Here is a 27675-nt window from a genome sequence, read left to right as displayed (position 1 = left end):
AATGTTCCTGGGTGCCCAGGAGCTTCATTGTGGATCCTGCTCTGGTCCGTGAATTTCATAGGTTACATCCCGATAAACCCTGTCGGCCGCCAGGTGGCGTCCGTAGAGGGGGGGTACTGTTAGGCCTACTGCTGCTAGGTAGCTCTCTCTCTGCTCTCCCCCTCCCCTCTGTCTGTCCTTGATTGCAGGAGTGAAGTCTGGTGTGCGGGAGTCAGGGTTCCAGCTGCAGCTCATTCACCATAATCACCCCAGCCTTTAAGACCCGGTCAAACTTGCCACTCATCGTCAGATCATAGTAAAGACGACCATATTATTGGAACCTGACTCCTGCCTCCGCTTCACTCCTGCCACCACCATCCTGCTTTCCACTACCGGACCTCCCTTTTGGACTCACCACGGACACTAGGACATTACGGTACCACACCTGCTCTGAACCTGGATCTGTTACCCTCCCTGTAAACCTGGACTTGCTCTTCCCCTATTATTGCAAACCTGGACAAATTGCACTTTGTAAATAAACCTGTTAAACCTTCTCTGGCTCGGTGTAGTTGTCTGCATTTGGGTTCAAATCCAGTTAAATCATGACACAAGCATCTGTTGCTGAGGAACAAGTTGTCCGTGTTGAGGGCACAGAGTTGCAACTTGTACCAGAGGGAAATGTTATGCAGCAGAAAAATATTGTTGTAGAAGGTAAGGATGGATCTGAAGAGCCATTTCCTCAGACTGGTGAGGAGGTGCCCAATACGAGTGCTGGGGTGCAGGAGGGGGTTCATGTGGAGCTAATCTCCCAGGTAGTGGAGGAGATGCCCACTACAAGTAATGGGTTACAGGAGGGGGTTCATGTGGAGCTAATCTCCCAGGTAGTGGAGGAGATGCCCACTATGAGTGCTGGGGTACAGGAGGGGGTTCATGTGGAGCTAGGCTCCCAGGCAGTGGAGGAGATGCCCACTACGAGTAATAGGGTACAGGAGGGGGTTCATGTGGAGCTAGGCACCCTGGTAGTGGAGGAGATGCCCACTACGAGTAATAGGGTACAGGAGGGGGTTCATATGGAGCTAGGCTCCCTGGTAGTGGCGGAGATGCCCACTACGAGTATTGGGTTTCAGGTGGGGCTAGTCTCCCAGGTAGTGGAGGAGATGCCTGGTACGAGTGATGGGGTGCAAGTGGGGAGTGTTGAAAGGGATGTGGTAGAGGGGAGTCAGTGGTCTGTGGCCTCAGTTGAGGAGGATCAGGAGAAGGATATGGATATCTCTCTTGATACGATATCAGCTGGTGAGGACTCAATTTATGATCTAGAGGAGGTAAATGGGTTTCTGGATCAGACTTTTGGGAAATCTGTCAAATTGGCAGATTATTTTGATGTTGATAAGTTTGTGAGGTCAGCTGTGATGTTACAGAAGATGGTGGGGTTAGACCAGTTGAGTGAGAAGAAGCGAATTCGCTTGAGGAAATGTGTTACTGCTGTTGCAGCAGCAAAAGGTGGTGGGAAACCTGGTCAGGTTAAGATAACATTTTAATAATGATGATGATTATGCCTCATAGGGTGTTTTATTCTCTTTGTCTGGTTTCTCTGTGGTATCTTCTGCTTTTCCTTTTCCTTTTCTATATGGAGATACTAAGGGTAGTTTCTCTCAATATTAATGGAGGAAGGGACAGGAATAAGAGGGATTGGGTATTAGAAGTAATAAAACAGAAAAGGCTTAATGTAGTTTTCCTACAGGAGACACATAGTGATGAGGAAAATGAGGTTGACTGGGGTATGTGGTGGGAGGGGCAGCATATACTCAGTCATGGTACTAATTTCAGGGGTTGGAAGGTGTGACATTACTCCTGTGGGTTTCTCTGATCACCATATTGTCACTGTTGATATTCACTTGTCCTGTCCACGAAGGTCATCATCTTATTGGTATTTTAATGTTAAATTGTTACATGATGTCATGTTTTGTGAAAGGTTTTTGTTGTTTTGGGAACAATGGAGGGTTACAAAAGGGAATTTTGAGTCCTTGAGACAATGGTGGGAGGTTGGGAAGGCCCAAATACGATTATTTTGTCAACAGTATACTGCTCTGTCTCGAACTGAAGTTAAAGAGACTATCAGGGCCCTTGAACAGGACATCAAATCTATTGAATTGAAGTTGCTCACTCAGAATGACCCCGGACTAGTCATGAACTTACAGGACAAGAAACATGAACTGAGGACGTTTCTGCATGAAAGAGTGAAGGGTGCCTTGATTAGGTCTCGTTTCGCTTCACTCAAGGATATGGATGCTCCTAGCGCTTAAAAAAAAAACCTAGGACAGTCATTGCAACGTAAACAGATGGTCTGCCTTCGTCTCCCTGATGGAAAGGTGACCACGGATGACAGTGAAATGCGTCAACATGCCGTGGATTTCTACTCTGCCCTCTATAAGGCAGAGGATCTCTGTGTACTGAACAGTTGTTACACGGTCTTCCTCAATTGGGACCTGAGCAAAGAGTCGTATTGGACTCTGACATTACACTGCAAGAGCTGTCCACAGCAGTTATGCAGCTCTCAACAGGCCGAGCCCCTGGCATTGATTGTTTACCATCTGAGTTTTATAAGCACTTTTGGGGGTCTATTGGGGAGGATTTTTATGAAGTGGTGTGTGAATCTTTTCATGAGGGCTCTCTTCCTGTATCTTGTCAACGTGCAGTACTTTCACTGTTGCCAAAAAAGGGGGATTGGGCTCTCATAAAAAATTGGAGACCTGTTGCTTTGCTGTGTGCAGAATATAAAATTGTTTCTAAATGTCTCTCAAACAGGTTGAAAGAGTATCTGGGATTGTTGGTCCACAAGGACCAGTCCTACTGTGTACCTGATTGCTCTATTGTTGACAACTTGTTTCTAATAAGAGATGTTTTAGACATTTGTAAACTGTCTGATGTAAATGGGGTTTACTTTCTTTGGATCAGGAGAAGGCTTTTGATCGTGTGGACCACCAGTACTTGTTTAAAATAATGAAAGCCTTTGGGTTTGGGGATGTTTTTTTAGTCTTGGATGAATTTACTGTATGCTGGGGCCTCGTGTATGGTGAAGGTGGGGGGTGGTTTGAGTTGCCCCATCCCTGTCCAAAGGGGCATCAGGCAGGGATGCCCAATTTCAGGGCAGTTATATAGTCTGGCGATTGAACCAATGCTTTGTTTTTTAAGAGCGAAGCTTACTGGTTTCTCTGTGCCAGGTGTAATGAAGGGTCCCACGATAGCACTGTCTGCGTATGCAGACGACGTGACAGTTTTTATTACAGGGGGTGAGGATGTTAAGGTTCTCTCAAACGCTTTAAACGTGTATGAGGGGGCCTCCTCAGCTAGAGTCAATTGGGGAAAGAGTGAAGCACTGTGGGCAGGTCAGCTTCAGATGGGGTCCGCTCCACGGTTACCAGGGGGGCTTCAGTGGGGCAGAGATGGGATGAAGACTTTGGGGGTTTTTCTAGGCTCCGATGTCTTTCAGAAAAATAACTGGGAGGGTGTAGTGGAGAAAGTGTGTGCCAGACTGTCAAGATGGAAATGGGTGCTGCCCCAGCTGTCTTATAGGGGAAGGGTACTGGTAGCTAATAATCTTGCTGCCTCTACCCCGTGGCACAGACTAATGATTTTGCAGCCACCAAAGGGTCTGATACAAGAGCTTCAGAGGACCCTTGTCAATTTCTTCTGGTCTGGACAACACTGGATTAGGCCTGGTTGACATTTCCTCTAGGATCATGGCTTTCCGGCTTCAAGCAGCCCAGAGACTGTTGTACAGTGACGGTTCTAGCTGGGTTGACACAGCCTACACATTGATGAGGAGAGCGGGCTGTTTGGGCTTAGACAAGCACCTTTTCCTCTTAAAGCTGGAGGGGGGTGAGTTGCCTGGCCTGACTCCATTTTATGAGTCTGTTATGCAGGCTTGGGGAGTTCTGGTCAAGTCCCGTAAGGCCTGCACGCCACCAGGGATGTGGCTTTTTGAAGAGCCTCTTTTTCACAACACTGCCATCCAGTCCCGTGTTCTGGGTTCAGCTAGCCTACGTTCATGCCTGTTAGGCGTGGGGTGTACTAAGCTGGGTCATCTGATGCGGAACAGGAATAGGTTGTTGGAGGAGCTGGGAGAAAGAGCGGGGATCCGATCGTCTCGCCTACTGAGGAAGGTCGTCGCTGAGGTCTGTGACTCCTTGCCAGTACTTCATCTGCAGTATGTGACTGACACTTCCAATTCTGATCGGTGGAAGGAGGGTCTGGATTATGTGTTCCCTGCACTGATTGTTAGTGCTGCGGCGGGGGCATTCGAGGAGGACGTGGGGATGCTGCTTTCCTTCGATACCCCGGAGCTGGGGGAGTTCAAGGAGGTGGGAAAGAAGGGCATGTACAGAATATGTGTAAAGGTGTCCCATGCCTCTTCCCTGGAAGGGGTAAAATCGACGAGGTGGGTGTGTGTGCTTGGTCCAGGTGCCTCCCCAAAAGGCTGTTGGCGATCATTATACAAACTGCCTATTGATAAGAGGACAGCTGACCTCCAATGGAGGATAATACATGGAGCCATAGCCACCAACATGTATCTGGTACACCTGGATCTTACTGTTGGGGAGGGGTGTCCATTCTGTGCTGAGTCTGAAACTCTGGCACATCTGTTTTTACAGTGTCCCAGGTTGGTCGGGATGATTGACCTGATCACTAATTGGTTCTCAACGTTGGGAGAGGTTTTCTCTTCCCAACTGTATATATTTGGGCCAAAGTACAGGTTTAGTGAAAAAGGTGTAGTTGTGTTGCTTAATTTTGTGTTAGGGGCAGCAAAATTAGCGATATGGAAGACCCGAAAGAACAGTATTCGGGGACAGGGGTCTGTGGATGTGGTGGGAATGCTGGAGGGAATGTTGGCAGCGAGACTAAGTGTTGAGTTTGCCTATTATAAACTTGTCAACAATATTGATCTGTTTATGAGTATATGGGGTATTCAGAGGCTGTTGTGTTTAGTTACTGTGGAGGAGGAATTGGAGTTGTGTTTTTAATTGATGTGTAACTACGGTTTTGTATGAGTATTTATTGTGTGGTGGGCTCCCAGACCCAATAAAGATTATTTAAAACTCAAACTCTCTCTCTCTCTCTCTCTCTCTCTCTCTCTCGCTCTCTCTCTCACCGACACTGAGTGCACAAAACATTAGAAACACCTGCTCTTTCCATGACATAGACTGACCAGGTGAATCCAGGTGAAAGCTATGATCCCTTAATGATGTCACCTGTTAAATCAACTTCAATTAGTGTAGATGAAGGGGAGGAGACAGGTTAAATAAGGATTTTAAAGAGATTTATGAGATCTGCAAAAAATATAATTCAGCAGGATAATTCCCCATGCCACAAGGCTAGGAGTGTCCAGGAATGGTTCCACGAACATGACAGTGAATTCAGCTTACTGCAGTGGCCTGCCCCGACACCAGATCTCATTCCAATTGAGCATCTGTGGAATGAGATGAAACGAGCTATTCGAACTAGAGATCAACTACCAGCCAACTTGACACAACTGTGGGAAGCATTGGAGCCAACATGGGCCAGCATCCCTGTGGAATGCTTTAGAGACCTTGTAAAGTCCATGCCCTGACGAATTGAGGCTGTTCTGAGGGCAAAAGGGGTGCAACTCAATATTAGGAATGTGTTCCTAATGTTTTGTACACTCAGTGTATATCAGACAAACAGGCTTATAACCTAACCTTAACAAACCCTCCAAAGCAGAGATAGCCAACCCTCCCCCTGGAAAGCTACTGGGTATGCAGGTTTGTGCTCCAGCCCTTCTTTAACACACCTGATTCAGCTAATCAAGGTCCTGATGAGTAGCTAATTACTAGAATATGACATGTCAAAGCAGGGCAAGAGCAAAAGCCTACATACCCAGTAGCTCTCCAGGAGGAGGGTTATCCAACTAAAAACTAAAAACTAAAAACTCAACATGTCCAATACAACCAAAATATATAAACAAGAGCCAATCAAGAGCCTTTTAACTACAGGCCCTCCCATACGAACAGTAGTGATGGTGCTGGCTTTCACTCACCTCATTGCCAGCGACCATCATGTGATGCGTTGTGATCAGGGCCTTGAACACCACCACCCAGCTGGCATTGGTGGCCCTCTCAAACAATGTGTCCGCCATCTGTGGGATGTTCACATTGGACTCCTTGGTGGCCTCAATCAGGTCTGGGAGAGAATAATGAAGAGAAATACAGTGTTTCATTCAAATTTCACATACATATAATGTACAATTCCCATGCATAATCTCTATAACCCCATACATAATTAGGCTTGGTCAATTTTTACCATGATCAGGTCTGAGGGAACAGTGACAATGATAGGTTACAAACAGGTTACAAACTGTACAAATAGGTTACAAACTCTCCATGTACTTTACATTGAGTGTAATATATGTCATTTTGACAATGTATTTCCCACCGGACCTATCGCTTTAAACCAGTTCATTATTACCGGTAAGCCTGATCTTCTGCTTCCTGGACATAGTTACATTGGCTGGTCCTGAACTGACAGACAGACAGAGCATCCTATTGTCAATAGTGTCCTTTCATCACCCGGTTACACTGACACAGGTAGAGTACAGAGAGAGGAGAAGAGAGAAGAGAGTGGAATTTCTCTACAATTGTGAAAGAAAGGCATCACTCAGGGCAGAGCTAGAGAGACAGAGAGCCAGAGAGAGTGGTGGTGCCATACGAGCAGACAGACAGGGTGGGAAATTTCAAGCTGTTCTGCCTCCCCCTTACCAACACAAATCAGCCAACATGTGCTCAGAGAGAATCTATTTACTGTGGCGGGATAGGCTGGTTCCTCAGTCACCCTTGGTAGTTTTCAGTCAAATTCCTCATATAAATGCCTGATATATGAGATATTACAGATGAGTTTGCAGCTCAGAAAGAGGGAGGAACTCGCTCTATGAACAGAAAATAGGTCATAGCTATCAAGTCCTGCATGGGCGAAGAAGTGAGTCACACACAGTACAATATATCTCTGTCACTCTGCCAAAAGACAGAGCAAGCTGAGAGACTGGTATTGAATTTTCACTTTGTGACTTTACACACCTGAAATTACCAATACAGCCCATCCACGTCCAAAACACTTTGTCATGATTTGTTGTAATAAGATCTTCCTGCACTCAATGAAGATTTAGAAGACAAAATGATATGGACAGGAAGGTTGGATAAATTTACAGTGGGGCAAAAAAGTATTTAGTCAGCCACTATTTGTGCAAGTTCTCCCACTTAAAAAGATGAGAGAGGCCTGTAATTTTCATCATAGGTACACGTCAACTATGAAAGACAAAATGAGAAAAAAAAATCCAGAAAATCACATTGTAGGATTTTTTATGAATTTATTTGCAAATTATGGTGGAAAATAAGTATTTGGTCACCTACAAACAAGCAAGATTTCTGGCTCTCACAGACCTGTAACTTCTTCTTTAAGAGGCTCCTCTGTCCTCCACTCGTTACCTGTATTAATGGCATCTGTTTGAACTTGTTATCAGTATAAAAGACACCTGTCCACAACCTCAAACAGTCACACTCCAAACTCCACTATGGCCAAGACCAAAGAGCTGACAAAGGACACCAGAAACAAAATTGTAGACCTGCACCAGGCTGGGAAGACTGAATCTGCAATAGGTAAGCAGCTTGGTTTGAAGAAATCAACTGTGGGAGCAATTATTAGGAAATGGAAGACATACAAGACCACTGATAATCTCCCTCGATCTGGGGCTCCACGCAAGATCTCACCCCGTAGGGTCAAAATGATCACAAGAACGGTGAGCAAAAATCCCAGAACCACACGGGGGGACCTAGTGAATGACCTGCAGAGAGCTGGGACCAAAGTAACAAAGCCTACCATCAGTAACACACTACGCCGCCAGGGACTCAAATCCTGCAGTGCAAGACGTGTCCGCCTGCTTAAGCCAGTAAATGTCCAGGCCTGTCTGAAGTTTGCTAGAGTGCATTTGGATGATCCAGAAGAGGATTGGGAGAATGTCATATGGTCAGATGAAACCAAAATATAACTTTTTGGTAAAAACTCAACTCGTCGTGTTTGGAGGACAAAGAATGCTGAGTTGCATCCAAAGAACACCATACCTACTGTGAAGCATGGGGGTGGAAACATCATGCTTTGGGGCTGTTTTTCTGCAAAGGGACCAGGACGACTGATCCGTGTAAAGGAAAGAATGAATGGGGCCATGTATCGTGAGATTTTGAGTGAAAACCTCCTTCCATCAGCAAGGGCATTGAAGATGAAACGTGGCTGGGTCTTTCAGCATGACAATGATCCCAAACACACCGCCCGGGCAATGAAGGAGTGGCTTCGTAAGAAGCATTTCAAGGTCCTGGAGTGGCCTAGCCAGTCTCCTGATCTCAACCCCATAGAAAATCTTTGGAGGGAGTTGAAAGTCTGTGTTGCCCAGCGACAGCCCCAAAACATCACTGCTCTAGAGGAGATCTGCATGGAGGAATGGGCCAAAATACCAGCAACAGTGTGTGAAAACCTTGTGAAGACTTACAGAAAACGTTTGACCTGTGTCATTGCCAACAAAGGGTATATAACAAAGTATTGAGAAACTTTTGTTATTGACCAAATACTTATTTTCCACCATAATTTGCAAATAAATTCATTAAAAATCCTACAATGTGATTTTCTGGATTTTTTTTTCTCATTTTGTCTGTCATAGTTGACGTGTACCTATGATGAAAATTACAGGCCTCTCTCATCTTTTTAAGTGGGAGAACTTGCACAATTGGTGGCTGACTAAATACTTTTTTTCCCCACTGTATATAGTACACAATGAGGCAGAGAGATGGATGGACGGAGGGAGTGATAGAGAGAAGGAGGGAGGTAGTGATAGAGGGATGAATAAAGAGGAGAGGGATGCTCTGAAGTTCAAGATTCTGTCACAGACACGTTACAGTATGATGTCTCCCTTCAGCCTTTTACCATCATGCTATCATCATGAAGGGCTGATTGGTGTGGATGTCACCTCCAGTGAGGTAGGGTGGCTCTTGCGTGTATATAAAACACACGTTAACCCACACACATACAGTACCAGTAAAAAGTCAAAAGACACACCTACTCATTTCAGGGTTTTTATTTTATTTTTACTACTTTCTACATTGTAGAATAATAGTGAAGACATCAAAACTATGAAATAACACATATGGAATCATGTAGTAACCAAAAAAGTGTTAAACAAATCAAAATATATTGGAGATTTTTCAAATAGCCACCATTTGCCTTGATGACAGCTTTGCACCCTCTTTGCATTCGCTCAACCAGCTTCATGAGCTAGTCACCTGGAATGCATTTCAATTAACAGGTGTGCCTTCGTAAAAGTTAATTTGTGGAATTTCTTTCCTTCTTAATGCGTTTGAGCCAATCAGTTGTGTTGTGACAAGGTAGGGGGGGTATACAGAAGATAGCCCTATTTGGTAAAAGACCAGGTCCATATTATGACAAGAACAGCTCAAATAAGACAGTTCATCATTACTTTAAGACATGAAGGTCAGTCAATATGGAACATTTCAAGAATGTCCTCTGTAGCTCAATTGGTAGAGCATGGCGCTTGTAACGCCAGGGTAGTGGGTTCGATCCCCGGGACCACCCATATGTAAAAATGTATGCACACATGACTGTAAGTCGCTTTGGATAAAAGCGTCTGCTAAATGGCATATTATATTATATTAAGAACTTTGCAGTCGCAGAAACCATCAAGGGCTATGATGAAACTGGCTCTCACGAGGACCACCACAGGAATGGAAGACCCAGTTACCTCTGCTACAGAGGATAAGTTCATTAGAGTTACCAACCTCTGAAATTGCAGCCCAAATAAATGCTTCACAGAGTTCAAGTAACAGACACATCTCAACATCAACTGTTCAGAGGGGACTGTGTGAATCAGGCCTTCATGGTCGAAATGCTGCAAATAAACCACTACTAAAGGACACCAATAAGAAGACGAGACCTGCTTGGGCCAAGAAACACGAGCAATGGACAATGGACGAGCAATGGACATTAGACCGGTGGAAATGTATCCTTTGGTCTGGAGTCCAAATTTGAGATTTTTGGTTCCAACCGCCGTGTGAGACGCGGTGTGGCTGAACGGATGATCGCTGCATGTGTATTTCCCACCGTAAAGCATGAAGGAGGAAGTGTTATGGTGTGGGGGTGCTTTGCTGGTGATTTATTTAACCAGCATAGCTACCACAGCATTCTACAGCGATACGCCATAATAATAAATAATATGCCATTTAGCAGACGCTTTTATCCAAAGCAACTTACAGTCACGCGTGCATACATTTTTTTTGTGTATGGGTGGTCCCGGGGATCGAACCCACTACCTTGGCGTTACAAGCGCCGTGCTCTACCAGCTGAGCTACAGAGGACCACATCCCATCTGGTTTGGGCTTAGTAGGACTATTATTTGTTTTTCAACAGGACAATGACCCAACACACCTCCAGGCGGTGTAAGGGCTATTTTACCAAGAAGGAGAGTGATGGAGTGCTGCATCAGATGACCTGGCCTCCACAATCCCCTGACCTCAACCCAATTGAGATGGTTTGGGATGAGTTGGACCGCAGAGTGAAGGAAAAGCAGCCAACAAGTGCTCAGCATATGTGGGAACTCCTTCAAGACTGTTGTAAAAGCATTCCAGGTGAAGCTGGTTGAGAGAATGCCAAGAGTGTGCAAAGCTGTCATCAAGGCAAAGGGTGGCTATTTGAAGAATCTCAAATATAAAATATATTTTGATTTGTTTAACACTTTTTTGTTTACTACATGATTCCATATGTGTTATTTCATAGTTTTGATGTCTTCACTATTATTCTACAATGTAAAAAATAGTACAAATAAAGAAAAACCCTTGAATGAGTAGGTGTGTCCAAACTTCTGACTGGTAGTGTACATATATGTAGGTATTACACATATTCCTGCACACACGCAGACACACATACGCGTGCGTGTACACACACACACAAAACCACACACAGAAACACATAAACACACACACACACAAACACACACAGTGTGTCATCCCTGAGGGATTGATCATCCCTGATCATCCCTGAGGGATTGATGAGTCAGAAGCCTGTACTCCACCTCCTCTGTTTCTCTCTCTTTACATCTCTCTCTCCCTCACTCTCTCCTTCTCTCTCAAAACACACACACTGAGCCACACACAAACAGACATAGAAAACACATGGACAAACACACAATGGCATAAGTTAAAACACAGATTCAGATCATCTATACACCAACAGAAACACATGGATACCTCTGGGCCAAAGGCTACGCATAATGTCTGGGGCAATTCTGGGGGCTAACCAATGGTGACTTCACCTCGACTACTCACAGAGACCCAAACCAAGCCAGTATTGTCACGCTCGTCGGGTACAGAGGACCAAGGCTCAGCGTGGAAAGTGAACATATTTTATTAATTTGAAAGATAACACGAACAAAAACAACAAACGATAACGTGACGTCCAAAGGTGCAAAACACAAACCAACACAGGAACAAGATCCCACAAACACTGTGGGAAAACTGGCTGCTTAAGTATGGTTCCCAATCAGAGACAACAAGCAACAGCTGATACACGTTGCCTCTGATTGAGAACCACACTGGCCAACATAGAAATACTAAACTAGAATGAAAAACAAATGAAAACTCACACCCTGGCTCAACCTACTAGAGTCCCCAAAGCCAGGGCGTGACAGTACCCACCCCCAAAGGCGCGGACTCCGACCGCGCCAACCAAACACCACAGGGGAGGTACCGGGTGGGCACTCCGCCTTGGCGGCGGATCCGGCTCCGGGCATGATCCCCACTCCCTCTCTAACCCCCCAAAGTACCCCTGGTCCGGTCTGGCCCTGCTGACCGGAGCTGGACTGCACACTGGTGGAGCGGATTGCTCTAGCTCCGGCGTGAAGCAGCTGACCCGTGCCGAACCAGGCACCGGTGGAACAGGCACGGGCTGTGCCGGACTGACGACGCACACCACTGGCTTGGTGTGGGGAGCAGGAACGGGCCGAGCCGGGCTGACGAAACGCACACCTGACTTGGTGCGGGGAGCAGGAGCGGGCTGGACCGGGCTGACGAAGCGCACCACTGACTTGGTGCGGGGAGCAGGAACGGGCCGGACCGGGCTGACGAAGCGCACCACTGACTTGGTGCGGGGAGCAGGAGCGGGCCGGACCGGGCTGACGAAGCGCACCACTGACTTGGTGCGGGGAGCAGGAGCGGGCCGGACCGGGCTGACGAAGCGCACCACAGGCTCGATGCGAGGAACAGGAACAGGTCGGACCGTACTGGGGACACACACCACTGGCCCTACACAGGGATCAGGAACGGGCCGGACCGGACTGGTAACACACCCCAGTACCTCTCGCCGTGCCTCTACACTTTCCCTCTCCTCTGTGACCAGTGGCCCCCTTAACCTGGCGGCCTCCTCTGCAAACCCGCTGGACCGCTCTATCGCGGCCTCCTGCTGCCCCGTCGTACACGGCGTGAGCCCCCCCCTAAAACATTTCTGGGGGTCTCTCCTCCCCGTGGGCCAGGCCCAGTCGAGGTTGATGTCCTTTAGCGATACCTCTGGCGCTGGCTCCTGGACACGCTGCTTGGTCCAGTGTTGGTGGGATCTTCTATCACGCTCGTCGGGTACAGAGGACCAAGGCGCAGCTGTAATGAATACTTGGACAGAGTGGTAAGATCCAATCGCAGAATAGCGATGCTTTATTAGAGTACAGACAAGGGAATAGCTTAATCGTGGTCGGGCGGGCTGTGGTCAAAACCGGGCCAGGCAGAGACAGGCAGAGGTACCAAGGGAGCGGGCATAGTCGTAGTCGAGGGCACAGGCACAGGGTCAGAGTACGGTAATCACTGGGATAGACAAGCAGAGGATTAAGCAATTTGGGGAGTCAAACAACAAGGCACAGGTCGGATACACGGGTAATCAAAAACAACAAACTCTCTCTCTCGGAACAAAACGCTTAGCAAGTCACAATGGAACAATACCTCACGCCGACTGAGCTTCTGAGCACACCTTAAATCCTACACTAATTACTGACAGGTGTGCTCAGAACTCAGGTGAACCAGATCGAGTCTGATGACTCCCCCTCTCTGTAGATCGGGAAGTGTCAGACTCTGTCTAGACCCAGCCAACCCCCGATCCCTTACAGTATCCCCCTCCCCAGGGCCGGCTCCTGACGGCCTTCTACCTCTACCGGGTGGTCTTCCTCTGGGTCGGGGTCCTGGATGATCTGGGTGTTCAGCGTGGAAGGTGGCCTTGAGAGCGCGGTCCAGTATGTCCTTAGCAGGGACCCAGGACCGTTCCTCAGGTCCATATCCCTCCCAGTCCACGAGATATTCGATGCCCCCTCGTCTCCGTCTTGACTCCAGTATCTTGTGGACTGTATAGGTGGTGTCCTGTTCCTCCTCCAAAGGTGGTGTAGTAGGTTGTTGAGCGATTGGGGGGTACATCGGGCTATAGTGGACAGGTTTCAACAGGGAGACGTGGAACGTGGGGTTTATCCTATAGTGTCGAGGGAGTAACAGACGGTAGGTGACAGGGTTAATACGTCTCTGTACCTTGAAAGGACCGATGTACCTGGGTTGGAGCTTCTTGCAGCTCCGTCGGAACCGCAGGTCTCGGGTAGACAGCCACACTCGTTGCCCGGGTTGATAAGTGGGAGTAGGTCTCCGGCATCGGTCGGCGTAGGTCTTTTGCTGTTGTGAGGCTTGACTGAGATGTTGATGGGCCGTCTCCCAGACCTGCGCACTCCGACGGAACCACTCGTCCACGGCCGGTACCATCCCTGGTGCGGTATCCCACGGGAACAGGGGTGGTTGATACCCTAGAACACACTGGCACACTGAAAGGGCGTTAGACGTAGGGAGGTGTGAATGAGTGAGTTCTGAGCATACGCTACCCAAGGAAGGAATCGGCTCCACTCTTGCGGCTGCCGCGAACATTGTTGCCGTAGATATTTCCCAATTTCCTGGTTGAGCCGTTCTGTCTGCCCATTGGCCTGGGGATGATATCCGGAGATGAGGCTCACAGAGATGCCCAAGCGTTCGCAGAAGGCCTTCCATACCCGGGATACAAACTGGGGTCCCCGGTGGGAAACAATATCCTCCGGAACACCAAACTGCCGGAACACCTGGTTAAACATCGTCTCAGCCATCTGAGTGGCGTTAGGTAAACGGGTCATGGGTACTAACCGGCACATCTTGGAGAATCGATCGATGACCACGAGAATTACAGTATGGCCCTCTGATTCTGGTAGATCGGTAACAAAGTCCATCACAATGTGCGACCAGGGTCGTTGAGGAGTAGGCAATGGCATCAACTTACCCTCCGGTAGTGCACGAGGCGCCTTGGACTGAGCACATACGGGGCAGGATAATACATAGTCTATACAAGGACGCAGTCCGCCATTCTTTTTCTTCACGAAGAAAAAACTGGATGCGGCGGGAGACGTAGATGGGCGAATGGCCCCTTGCTGCAGCGCCTCATCAATATACTTGCTCATCGATTCTCGTTCCGGCTGTGACAACGGGTAGATTCTTCCACGAGGAGGTGTAGCCCCGGATAGCAGATCAATCGCGCAGTCCCAGGCCCGATGAGGTGGTAACACGGTAGCCCTCTCCTTGGAGAACACCTGCGCGTAATCCTGGTATTCTGTAGGAACAACAGTAGACACCGCACCCTGCGCATCCTCCACAGTAGACATTTTGCACGGTAAATTGAGGCACTCTGCCCTACATACCTCACTCCAAGCCGTGATATCGCCAGATTTCCAGGAGATGACCGGATCATGGGTGACGAGCCAGGGGTGACCGAGAACTAGCGGCTCCCGTGGAGCGGAGATGACGAAAAAAATGATGTTCTCATGGTGTATGGAGCCCACTTGTAACTTGATTACCTCTGTACGGTGCGTAATGAACCCAGTGCCCATGGGCTCACCGTCTAGCGCGTTGACTCGCAGGGGAGGTTGAATTGGGATAAGTTGAACTCCCAACTCCTCAGCGAGACCCATATCCAGAAAACTGGCAGCCGCTCCGGAATCAATAAGCCCTTCCAACCTGCGCACTTTCTCTCCGACAGATAAGGTAACTGGCACATACATTTGTTTAGATGTAATGTTCAAAACTTGAGTCTCACTCACCGGTTTGGCAGTTCCGAGGCGATATCCTGGGGTACGGTTTGGTCGTACCGGACATTGACGAACGAAATGACCCGACTGACCACAATACAGGCATAGTCCGTCTTGCCGACGTTGTTGTCTCACCGAACCTTGTAGGGGTGACAGTCCCAGTTGCATAGGTTCCTCCTCAGATTCTCTCCTCCGCTCTGTCGATTGCTTCGGACCAGTGATCGAGGGCTCCCGGGCTGTGGATACCTTGTGTTGCACTATCAGATTATCCATAGAGATGGCTATGTTGATAAACTCATGTAGCGCAGTGATATCTCCTCGACAAGCCAACTCAGTCTGTACGTCTTTGCGCAGCCCTCTTCGGAAAACGGTGAGCAAAGCAGTCTCGCTCCATCCGCTACCGGCTGCTATAGTACGGAACTCTAAAGCGTAGTCGGCTACTGTGCGACGGCCCTGCTGAAGTTCGCATAGTTGGTCTCCCACACTACGCCCAGATACTGGGTGGTCGAACACCTCTTGGAACAGTCTTTTGAACTGGACTTCCGCATTCAACTCGGGGACCTCAGCTGCCCAAAGCGCAGTAGCCCAATCCAGTGCTCTTCCCGTTAGCAGAGAAATCATGAAATCCACCCTGCTACGGTCATCGGGAAACATAGTACGATTATACGACATATACAGGGACGTCTGGAGTAGAAACCCCTGACATTTGCCAGGTTCCCCGTCGTACCTTGTCGGTAGAGAAATCGGAGGTGCATGACGAGGACTGACCGTGCTCGGTGTGGTGCCTTCAGCCGCACCAGCGTTGAGTAGTTGCAGGAGTTCATCCATCCGTTTCTCCTGTATCTCCCATCGCCTCTGTAATTCCGCTGGATCCATGGTTTTGGCGAGGTATTCTGTAATGAATACTCGGACAGAGTGGTAAGATCCAATCGCAGAATAGCGATGCTTTATTAGAGTACAGACAAGGGAATAGCTTAATCGTGGTCGGGCGGGCTGTGGTCAAAACCGGGCCAGGCAGAGACAGGCAGAGGTACCGTAGTCGAGAGCGGGCGTAGTCGTAGTCGAGGGCACAGGCACAGGGTCAGAGTACGGTAATCACTGGGATAGACAAGCAGAGGATTAAGCAATTCGGGGAGTCAAACAACAAGGCACAGGTCGGATACACGGGTAATCAAAAACAACAAACTCTCTCTCTCTCGGAACAAAACGCTTAGCAAGTCACAATGGAACAATACCTCGCGCCGACTGAGCTTCTGAGCACACCTTAAATCCTACACTAATTACTGACAGGTGTGCTCAGAACTCAGGTGAACCAGATCGAGTCTGATGACTCCCCCTCTCTGTAGATCGGGGAAGTGTCAGACTCTGTCTAGACCCAGCCAACCCCCGATCCCTTACAGCAGCGTGGAAAGTGAACATATTTTATTAATTTGAAAGATAACACGAACAAAAACAAAAAACGATAACGTGACGTCCAAAAGTGCAAAACACAAACCTACACAGGAACAAGATCCCACAAACACTGTGGGAAAACTGGCTGCTTAAGTATGGTTCCCAATCAGAGACAACAAGCAACAGCTGATACACGTTGCCTCTGATTGAGAACCACACTGGCCAACATAGAAATACTAAACTAGAATGAAAAACAAATGAAAACTCACACCCTGGCTCAACCTACTAGAGTCCCCAGAGCCAGGGCGTGACAAGTATAACCAATTGTGGTTCAAAACTGAGTCTCCCGGGTGCCTCAAGTCTGTGTTACCCCGCTGGGCAAGAGCCTAGGCATTCACCAAACCACCATAAAGTAAGACCCACAACTGTGCAGGTAGGATAGGATAAAGTTGAATGACAGACAGACAGACAGACAGACAGACAGACAGACAGACAGACAGACAGGGTCCACCAGGCCATCATTACACTGATAATAAATCCAGCACCGTTAATTACCTGACCTTGTTCTAATCATTGTAGCTAATCCCTTTGCCTTGTTAGACCTGCTGCTTCCTCTGGGTTATCTGGGCACAGGAAGTAACAAGTGCTGTTCCCAGAGCAACATTTCAAAGAGCAACAAGTCCGGAGAAAAACTAAGAGGAAGTCTGTTTTTTCTCACATAGACATCCACTATGGTCAGCAGGATCCACATAACGGCCAGTGTTCACAATAATACATTCCCAGAGATGCATAGATATGGGAGAGGGAGTGAGGAAAATAGAGAGGGAGAGAGAGGAAGGGAGAGAGAGATCATTTAAATTCAATTTAGAGAGAGGGAGAGAACGGAGAGAAAGAAAAGATAGAGAGCAGAGAGAGCGAGAGCGAATGGAGAGAGCAGATGGAGAGAGAGAGAAAGAGGAGAAAGAGAGCGTAGAGAGAGAAAGGGTGGGTTAGAGATGAGGAGAAATGTGACTCAGGGCTGAGCTATTCTGACTGAGATGCTGAGCAGCAGGAACCCCAGCACAGCACACAGCAGCCCTGACTCACTGTCCCAGCACAGCTCTCCTTTCCCCTCTGTCCATTATTCATACTGTATGAGAGATGAGAGAGAAAGAGAGAGAGAGTGAAAGATATAGAGAGGGAGTGTGTGTGTGTGTGTATGTGTGTGTGTGTGCATGCGTGCGTGCGTGTGTGTGTAATTATGCACACAGCAATTTCACGAATATCTATGTAGCATAGACTCACAAGGGATGTAGCTACTCACACTATGAAAATACAAACACATGAGTATGCACATACAGTCATGCATGCACGTATACAATGTTGTCATAGCAGCAGCACCATTAGTAACGGCAGTAACACTGCCCTAGTTATTAGGGACTACTTGCATGTAGTGTACTTGCGTGAGACAGACAGGGCTAATCACCACCTTGTGTCACTGCTGGAGCAAACACAGGAAGGAGGAAGGATTCTAAAGATTCCTGTCATGGATCAAGTATAATTGCCCAGTTGAAATAGCCTATTCATATTGGAATAAGGAGGAACAGTCAATGTGACAAGGGTGTTAGTGAAAACTTGTATTTTCTTGAAATCCTACTGGAGCATTCAGATGATAATGCCACGTTATGGGACCATTTCATTGCTTAACATTTAAAACATAATCTATTCACTGGGTGGGCCCTGAACACTTCAGATAACATCATAAAAATCCATAAATGTGATTATTAGCCTTGGAAGAAGCAACCAGAACAGTATGTTATCAGTAGGGAGCCATAGAGGAAGAGCAGTGGCTGCAGTAATTGCAGTGCCAGTTAGGGAAGTGGTGGCAGTAATAGCAGCAGCCTTGGCAGTGATTACTGTAATAGACACATCCCCATCTCCCTACTGCACCAGACATTGCTCAATGGCTCCATCATTCTGCAGCAGAGAGACAATACATATGCATGTGTAACATGCATATAGTTCACTCAGTATGTACTTCACACACACACACACACACACACAAATATACACACACACACAGATATACACACACGTACACACACGTCATCACACACACATGCATGTGTAACTAACTGACTAGCGCAGAAAAGGTGTCTGCACAGAAAGACAGTGTTAGCCCACTGAGCTAAAATGTATGTGTTTTCAGGATTTAGGCATGGTTATTCATCACACAAGCATAGGGAAATGCATCTCTACTACTAAACATACACAAACACAGTACACATACTACACACAGCCTCTCTGCTCTATTTATAAAGCCCCACCACCTGAGGCGTCATCGTGCAGCAGAGCGAGCAAAAGAGGAGCATCATGGGTGTGACATAATCCCATCCTCTTGTTGTATGTGAACAAAGGCAGGAGGGGGAGGAGTAGGCAGAGAAACCTGTCAGCGTCAAACTCTACCTCGAATGCATCCATCATCCATCGCATACACCAGAGCTTAGCATGTCAGTCAAATAGCCACAATGTTGACTGGAAAATTGCAATCACACACACTCTGCTGTTATTATGCATGACAAGACAGAGAACATCCACCCCCCCCCCACTAACAGTATCATCATCACACTGCCATACTGCTGCTCACATTTTGCTTTCATCACTTCTTCATCTTTGAAGCAAGTGTAGTGTTACAATGTGGGGGTAAATTCAAAGGTTGGAAAAATGAGTTATTTATTCCTGACTTGACCAACTTACATTAAGGTTGCTTACTCTAAGCACGGGTTCAGACAAAGGCTAAACACAGACATGGTGCCTGCTCTCATAGACACAGCTTTTACTGTAGAGCCATGTACTGTGTGTGTGTGTGTGTGTGTGTGTGTGTGTGTGTGTGTGTGTGTGTGTGTGTGTGCGTGTGTGTGTGTGTGTGTGTGTGTGTGCTATTGACGTATCGTCTCGGGTCACTGCCAGTGAAAACGATACCACAACACCCTGCCATATGTCCATGTGCCAAACTCTGAATCGAACAGGCCCATTTCATTGATCAATAGCTGAAAGTGATACTGGTGCCACAGGACACAAAAGGGACACACAAAGTCACACACAAGCATGTGCACACTCACTCACACAGGAAATGTATTGAGTCTTTTTTTATAAACGGGTTTAGAGTACAAATGGGGATGAGCCAAGACTGTTTCCTTGGCAACTAGCAATCGCTCATATTTTTGCCTGGCATCAAGTTTGCAGTAAAATACCTTTGCAGAACATGTTACAGGTATATTTTCACCAGTCTACCTCATACTTCATGTCCCAATCTACCCCATTTCACATACAGTGCATGACACAGTGTATCACCAAGTGTATAACATACAATCAAATGGACAATACAAATGGATTAGAAAATAATGATTTCAATATATGCCATGCCCTCTCTTCAGCATGACTGGTGTCAGATACACCATTAAACCAAACCATGTAAAAGGTCATGTTTCTGTGAGTGGTCTAGTATCTGTTGGAGGCATGCACCATAAGATAATGTTTCACTACACATGAATGGACCATGAAAGGCCCATGTTATTTATAGACCTCTTCCCCGAGCAGAACAGGTAAAATTACCCAGAAACCCCCACTGGCCAGCACATCAGCCAAGAGAGAACCAGCAAAATCCAGAGCAGACAGCGAGAGGAGAGGGACATTGGGGAAAGAGAGACACATTTGAGGAAGAAATGTGTTACTCTCACTTCCAGAGCACTCTGATTTTAATCCCTTGTGAGTACCACTGTGAATCACATACTTTATCCCATTCTCAATTTCCCTTCTTTCGCTCCCTGTACATCCTACTATCCGACACTTAACCTACCCTCACTCCCTAAGCACCATAGTGACCATACCTTCGGCCTACCCCCTCTCCCTAAGCACCCTACATTCAGCCTACCCTTACTGCTAAGCACCCTACACTCAGCCTACTCTCTCTCCCTAAGTATCCTACACTCTGCCTACTCCCACTTCCTACATGCCCTACTATCCCTTCACTCCCAATGGGTCTAAATCAGTTCCGTCTCTTCTTGTGCTGTCTCCCTCCCCCGTTCCCTCCTGGGTGCTAGTAGCAGTGCCCCTGGGAGCTAAGCGATGAGGCTGCAGGGTGAATAAACAGGAAACACAAGCGTCCCTGCATTATTGAAGCTCTGCCTGTGTAGAGACAGACAGTGAGACACAGCCCACCCATCACTACTGTGTGCAGGCTAGGAAAGGGAGGCCCACCTGGATGTTGGCTAGGAGCTGTGCCCTCATACAGGAGAGAGAAGTGTGAAAACAGAATCTTTAGCTTAGCGGGCTAATACAGTCTTTAGCTCAGCGGGCTAACACAGTTCTTAAGCTCAGCAGGCTAACACAGTCTTTAGCTCAGCAGGCTGACACAGTCTTTAGCTCAGCAGGCTAACACAGTCTTTAGCTCAGCAGGCTAACAGTCTTAACTCAGCAGGCTAACACAGTTTTTATCTCAGCAGGCTAACACAGTCTTTAGCTCAGCAGGCTAACAGTCTTAACTCAGCTCAGCGGGCTAACAGTTCTTAGCTCAGCAAGCTAACGCAGTCTTGACCTCAGCAGGCTAACACAGTCTTTAGCTCACCAGGCTAACGCAGTCTTTAGCTCAGCACGATAATGCAGTCTTTAGTTCAGCAGACTAATACAGATTTTAGCTCAGCAGGCTAACGCGGTCTAGCTCAGCAGACTAATACAGTTTTTAGCTCAGCAGGCTAACAGTCTTGTGGCATGTAGACGACCTGGGTTTGAGCGCTGGTCAGTTACAGAAGCAGCAAAACAACTATTCATCATAGGCCTGCTGGTCTATATGTGTGCTAGAGCAGTAGGTCATGTTTCAATGGGATTTCAGAATGTCTTGGAATACGTATATGTGACAAGTCTGAGCCTGAACTAACCACAGAGCTCCTTGAGCATCGCTATGAGCTACACCACATGCATAACAGGACTTAATATCCGTAAAACCAGGTCAATAGCGCTACTGGTGGTGGTGTTAGTAGATACAGTATACTGTAATTAGCACAATAGTTTGAATAGAGCGAGCATGTTAAGAGTAGATCTCAATTGTATATTCCTCTTTCTCTCTCTATCCCTCTTCTATCCCTCTTCTCACTACAGCACACTTCTAGCACTGCATAATTTCACTGTTCTCTACTGGGAGAGAATTAATAGGGGTGGGGTAAGGATGGGGGGAGAGAGAGCCTAACAGAGCAGCAAGGAGAAGATTGAGAAAAACGGAAAGAGCACAAGGAAGTTGGGGGGCGTAGCTGCACCACTTAGCCCTACCACTGCCACTTATTTCTTCTCACTATACTAACACTCTATACATTTAACAAAGTGAGCTTGCTCAATCTAGTCTCTCGTTGCTCCCCCCTGTCTCTCTTTAACTCTCCCTCTGCCACTACAGATGCATGTTTTCTCTCATTCTATTCTGAAGGAGATCATCACTCTCCATTGACGAGTTGATAGGACTTAAAATTCGGGAGCAATGTATTACATAAATACAGCTCCTTACACATAACTACAGTCAGGGGAGTTTTTCCTGGTTGAATCACATGGTCAGGAAAAACTCAGAGCCCTACACAGGACCTAGATTGTACTGAATAAGGGACAGGGAGGACCTGACCCCCCCGAACACACTGTTCATACAGTATGGGACCCGTTTCAAGAAGATAGGCGTATGTCGCACGTCACTACTTCACAGGAGAGGCAGTTGAACAAAAAAAATGTTTTATCAATATGGAACGTGAACTTTCATGTGCCTTAATACCAAACTTGTATGCCATCTGTAAATACGAATAAATAAATAAATATTACGAGCCTAGTTCGTTTAGCTACGGAAAAATATAGGAACCTTCCCGCTAGCCATGATTGGCTGAGATAATGGATGGGCTGGACATGCCGAGAGACGAGTTCAGATTGGTCTGCCTGTCTATAACATGAGCTGCTCAGTATGCGTAGATAATCCTTTCTACCACGGCTTTATTTAAAAAATATCACGAAGAACTGCTAAAGTGTTGCTACTGCTCTCAACATAGCTGCCCTGAATTTAACAGGCGCTATCGACAAAGATCAGTGGGAAAAAGTTGTGATGGACTACTTTCTGGAGGATGATAGTGCCATGCTGACTCTGAAAATGAATCAGACGATGAGGAAATCCCTGATTTAGGTAAAAACATTTTTGTTGAACCAGACACTGTAGAGTCTTCTGATGACATTGATGGGGAAGAAACGGTGATCAACAGTGTTGTTGTCATGGAAGAAGTTGACCGAGTTTTGAAATCAGTGGAATGCCCGGTGGAAGCAGAGAGATGATTGCAAATGCGGAGGGAGTCGAAAAGAGGACACAGAAGGCTGTTGTATAAAACACGTCTCTGGATTACATTTTCAAACTAAGGGCAACCATAGCAGAGAGGGGGAAGCGCTCATCCATGTATACGGGTAAGAGTCTAGCTACATTTTCAGATATTATTGTTTTCATTGCGAGTTAAAGCATACTGTTAGCTAGCTAACGTTATCTGGCTGGCTCGCTAGCTAACGTTATGTGTATGATCTGTGTAGTAATATTAATCGTATCTCAGAAACCATTTGCATTGCTAGTTATAGCCTAATTGGTTAGGTAGTTGGTTAGCTTTAGCTACCTGCAGATTCATGCATGGTGCATGGTAGTATGAGTTTAGATTATGGTTCATTGTTTAGCTAGCTAGCTACATGTCTAAACAAAAGACTCCACTAAACAAGTAACCATTTCACTGTACCGTTTACACCTTCTGTATCCTGTGCATGTGACAAATAAACTTAGATTTTATTTGATATGGTACGTGTTTACCAGAGACGGTAATGTGAAGAACAACATGACCTGCACCAATGTCAGATTAGGATATAGGCCAAGGACTAGATAAAGTGTATTTGTACTACTACTTTTTGCTACTACTTTTAGTCTTGAAATCTTTGGTTGTTTACTACACTACCTCACTACCTTATTCACTCTGTTTAGCACATGGCCTCACATGTGAATCCTTAAAGAGATGGGGTAGGACTAAGGCTTAAGAGGGTGTGAACGATGCTGAATGCGTGTAGACAAAGAAGAGCTCTCCAGTAGGTGTACCAAAACATTCAAGTACATTTTCTCAATAGTGGCGTTACAAGTTTATTAACTTTCAATGCAGAATAACTTTTCCATTGTTCCTCAACTGCAGTGTATAATATACAATTTTCTATCGCTGAGTCTCTACTTTTATCCAATGTTAAAAAAAATTGCTACATAGGACCGAATCCAGGTGGCGGGTTACATATCTGCTGCCACCTCTCACCTCCTCCCCTTGCCCTCCAACCCCTACTACTACCCCCCCCCCCCCCCAAGCTAACACTAACAGAAAACCTGTTAATTGGAATGACTGTTGATTTAGATTTAGGCAGTGCTGGTGATAATTAACAGTGCTGGTGATAATTAACACCATACACACACACACACAGATCTATCGGATGTCATGATAGAAGATATAATCATGAATATTGACTGTGTGTGTGTGTTGGTGTGTATGTGTGTGTGTTGGTGTGTGTGCGTGCTTGTGTGTCCACAGCCCTGCTCATGACTCATGTACACTCCTCCAACAGACAGCTGTTGAAGCAGGGCAATATATGGGAGCCATATAGTTAAAATTGCATTGGATAAAGATGGTGGTCCTTCTGAGCAGCAGGGTGGCAGGTCTCCTCCTTCTGAACCATCTAATTTGGCAGTAATCCAAATCCTGCCAGTGCACTACCTCCCTCTGGGCTCAGGCTAAGGCTGTCCTTCTCATCCTCTTACTAGGGCCTTAACCTTTGAAGTCAGTATGAAAACCATCAGTTTTCTGACCATAGGGACCAAAAAACACGGTAGAAGCCAGAATTCCAACATGGCCACAATAACCAAGCTGATGTGAGTCATGAAGAGGTTAAAGGTTGCCCAAGACTTGTGCCCAGGCAGCTGGGGGCCATGAGTGGGGCATAGACACACACAGCTGGGCTTCTTAATCCATAGCGTCCCCATACAGTTGTGTTCTCTATCCCCTTCCACACAATGAGAACGTACTTGGCATTCACACATAAGCAGTGCAACAGCTCTAAGATTGCTGGATCCTGCACTGAAGACACAAGCAGGCCCTGTCGAGCCACCATCAAAAGTGTTGAAAGATGTTAAAGAACCTCCTTGCTGTTCAGCTGTAATGATCACAGTTCTAAAATAAGTAACACATGGATCTTTCACACAGGTGTGTCTCCAATCCCCTGCTAAGATAATAGCTGACCTGACATCTCACTATTTTCAGGGCTTTCAATGTCAGCTGTGGTGTGAAGCTGGTTACAAGGACGTCTACACCATCTTCTATGTGTGAAGGTGTGCTCTGAGGAATCCTGACAGACGGACCATTACAGTCTACTGTGTTGTCTGGCAGGAGGAAGACCCATTTCTGTTCAGAGTCATGTTCTCAAGAGAGAAAACGTTTTGAAAAGGGAGGTTTCAAATGAAAAATGTTGCTTTCCATTAGAAAATGTTTTGCTACAGTGTGCCCTACTGAACATGACCCCAAGTGACCTAGTTCAGCTACAATACATGCTTCACTCTGATTACTGGTGTCCTATTACACTACTACTATATTATGTCTAGTGAAAGCCCTTGTCCAGTGAGGGTTGGACACCTGAGAGAGGTTGGAGGCTCTCTCTCTCTCTCTATTTTCTCACTGCAGCACACTACTAGAACTGCATCATTTCACTCTCTACTGGGAGAGAATGAATAGGGGTGGGGTAAGGAGGATGGGGGAGAGACAGCCTCTCTCGCTCTCTCGCTTATGGGTCAGCATGGAAAGCTCACAGGTCTGGTGCTTGACGATATCACACTCACAAAATCACCATGGAAACATACCAGGGCACAAAGTCTTCAAAGGAAAAAGACCTGAGAGACATTTCAGCTTTTTAGATGGCACCACTCTATATCCAGACAAACTAGTCCTTCTTCACAAGATAACACATACAGTGAGGGAAAAAAGTATTTTATCCCCTGCTGATTTTGTACGTTTGCCCACTGACAAAGAAATGATCAGTCTATAAGTTTAATGGTATGTTTATTTGAACAGTGAGAAACAGAATAACAACAAAAAAATCCAGAAAAACGCATGTCAAAAATGTTATAAATTGATTAGCATTTTAATGAGGGAAATAAGTATTTGACCCCCTATCAATCAGAAAGATTTCTGGCTCCCAGGTGTCTTTTATACAGGTAACGAGCTGAGATTAGGAGCACACTCTTAAAGGGAACTTGATTTAACGCTGATCGCTTTTATTAGAATGTCTACAGTGCGAAAAGTGAAATTCAAGACTGAACTTCGAATCTTTTCCCAGTACCCTAATGGTGAGGGCAAAGGAAGCATGCTAACAAAGAAATAGTCTAGACAAGACATTAATTTTGACTATCGAAATTCTACCTGATAAAGTTAATGTTAGATTAAACCATCTGTTGAGATCTGCTGTAATTGCAGTTGTGACTTGTTTGTAGTTCTTCAAAACAATTTTATCTAGAGAGGGAAAAATGTAAATGCCCAGGTATTTAAAATGGGTCACAATTGGTATCTTATATTCTATATTGAGATTGAACATTGCTTTGTTAAATGGGAGCAGAGCTGATTTAGTGAGGTTAATATTTTATTTATTTGTTATTGTATTTTAATTTATTTTTACCTTTATTTAACTAGGCAAGTCAGTTAAGAACAAATTCTTATTTACAATGACGGCCTACACCGGCCAAACCCGGACGACGCTGTGCCAATTGTGCGCCGCCCTATGGGACTCCCAATCACAGCTGGTTGTGATACAGCCTGGAATCGAACCAGGGGGTCTGTAGTGACGCCTCAAGCACTGAGATGCAGTGCCTTAGACCGCTGCGCCACTCGGGAGCCCACAAGCCCACAGGTTAATCTTATAACTTGATATACTGCTGAATTGTCTGAATAGACTTAATGCATTAGGGAGGGATTGTGATACATTGACAAGGTACAATAATATGTCATCTGCATATAATGAGATTTGGTGGTCCGTGTCCTTAACTGATATTTGCTCTATATCTTGGGATTGACATATTTTTTTAGCTAAAGGCTCCAGTGATATGGCAAATAGGAGGCTGGACACTGGACAGCCTTGACGAGTTCCCCGTTTGATGGCGAACTGTGAGGAGTATTGGTTACCATTCAAGACCATCGCAGAGGGGTTACTATACAGTTTTTACTATACAGAGACATCTCAGATTGTCTGATGCCAATCTATGTTTGACAAAACCTGTTTGATCAGGATGAACTAGTTTAGGGAAAAATGGTTTGAAGGCGTTCGGCTAGAACCTTGGCATACAATTTCATGTCACTGTTAATAAGGGAGAGAGGCCTATGACTTGAATAGAGAGTTGGGTCTTTACCTTTTTTTATGTAACAGAGAGCTAATTGCAGTATTAACATCTCTATTGAAAAAGCCCATTTGAATAGATGTTTGTACCATTTCTAATAATATCGGGCCAAGTTCAGAACAAAAGGTTAAATAGAATTTCGGTGGGATGCCATCCCATCCAGGGGATTTACCTTGGTTCATGTCTTTCAATGCATCGTGCAGTTCATTGAGCATTATAGGTGCAACTACAGATTGTGGATCATCGGAGGAGAGTTGTGGTCAAGCCCTCGAAAAAGGGTCTCATACTGTCAGGTATTTTGTTTAAATTGTATTTTGATTGATGGAATCATGCAAGAGAACACTAGGAGGATAAATTCAGGTCTGATTTACATTAATTTATCCTCCTCAACAAAGAGTCTGTGAATGATAATAGATTCCTGTGGGATGCCATGAAAGGGTTTATTAGAAACAATACAATAGCATTTGCTTCTGATAAAAAAATTAATATATATATATAAAAATAATAAAACTGTAGTCCACTTTATCCTTACTAACTCGTGAACAGCAGAACAGTTTTTCTGCCGAGAGAGTGAGAGTGAGATTAAATCTCCAATTTGTGGCACGATTTGGAGCATTGGTTATAGTTTGCATAAGTGTGCGTGATGATCAGGCATAGACATACA

The 27675-nt window shown here is 46.1% G+C and overlaps 1 protein-coding gene across 1 annotated transcript in view; it reads right to left on the bottom strand.

Annotated features, from left to right (window-relative positions):
* Positions 1-27675, bottom strand: part of LOC311139114 (clathrin coat assembly protein AP180-like) — a gene marked incomplete at both ends in the record, with an annotated part of 70293 nt that overhangs the window by 28637 nt on the left and 13981 nt on the right. Inside the window, one exon of the mRNA XM_084174004.1 lies at positions 6035-6177. Coding sequence (XP_084030130.1) covers positions 6035-6177 — 143 coding nt within the window. The remainder of the gene's footprint in view (positions 1-6034; positions 6178-27675) is intronic.

The sequence above is a fragment of the Coregonus lavaretus genome (genome assembly GCF_964263955.1).
Source record: "Coregonus lavaretus genome assembly, chromosome: 13".
NCBI classification, from domain to species: Eukaryota; Metazoa; Chordata; class Actinopteri; order Salmoniformes; family Salmonidae; genus Coregonus; species Coregonus lavaretus.
Note: the sequence above shows the minus strand (reverse complement) of the source record. Positions and strands in the feature narration are given on the sequence as shown.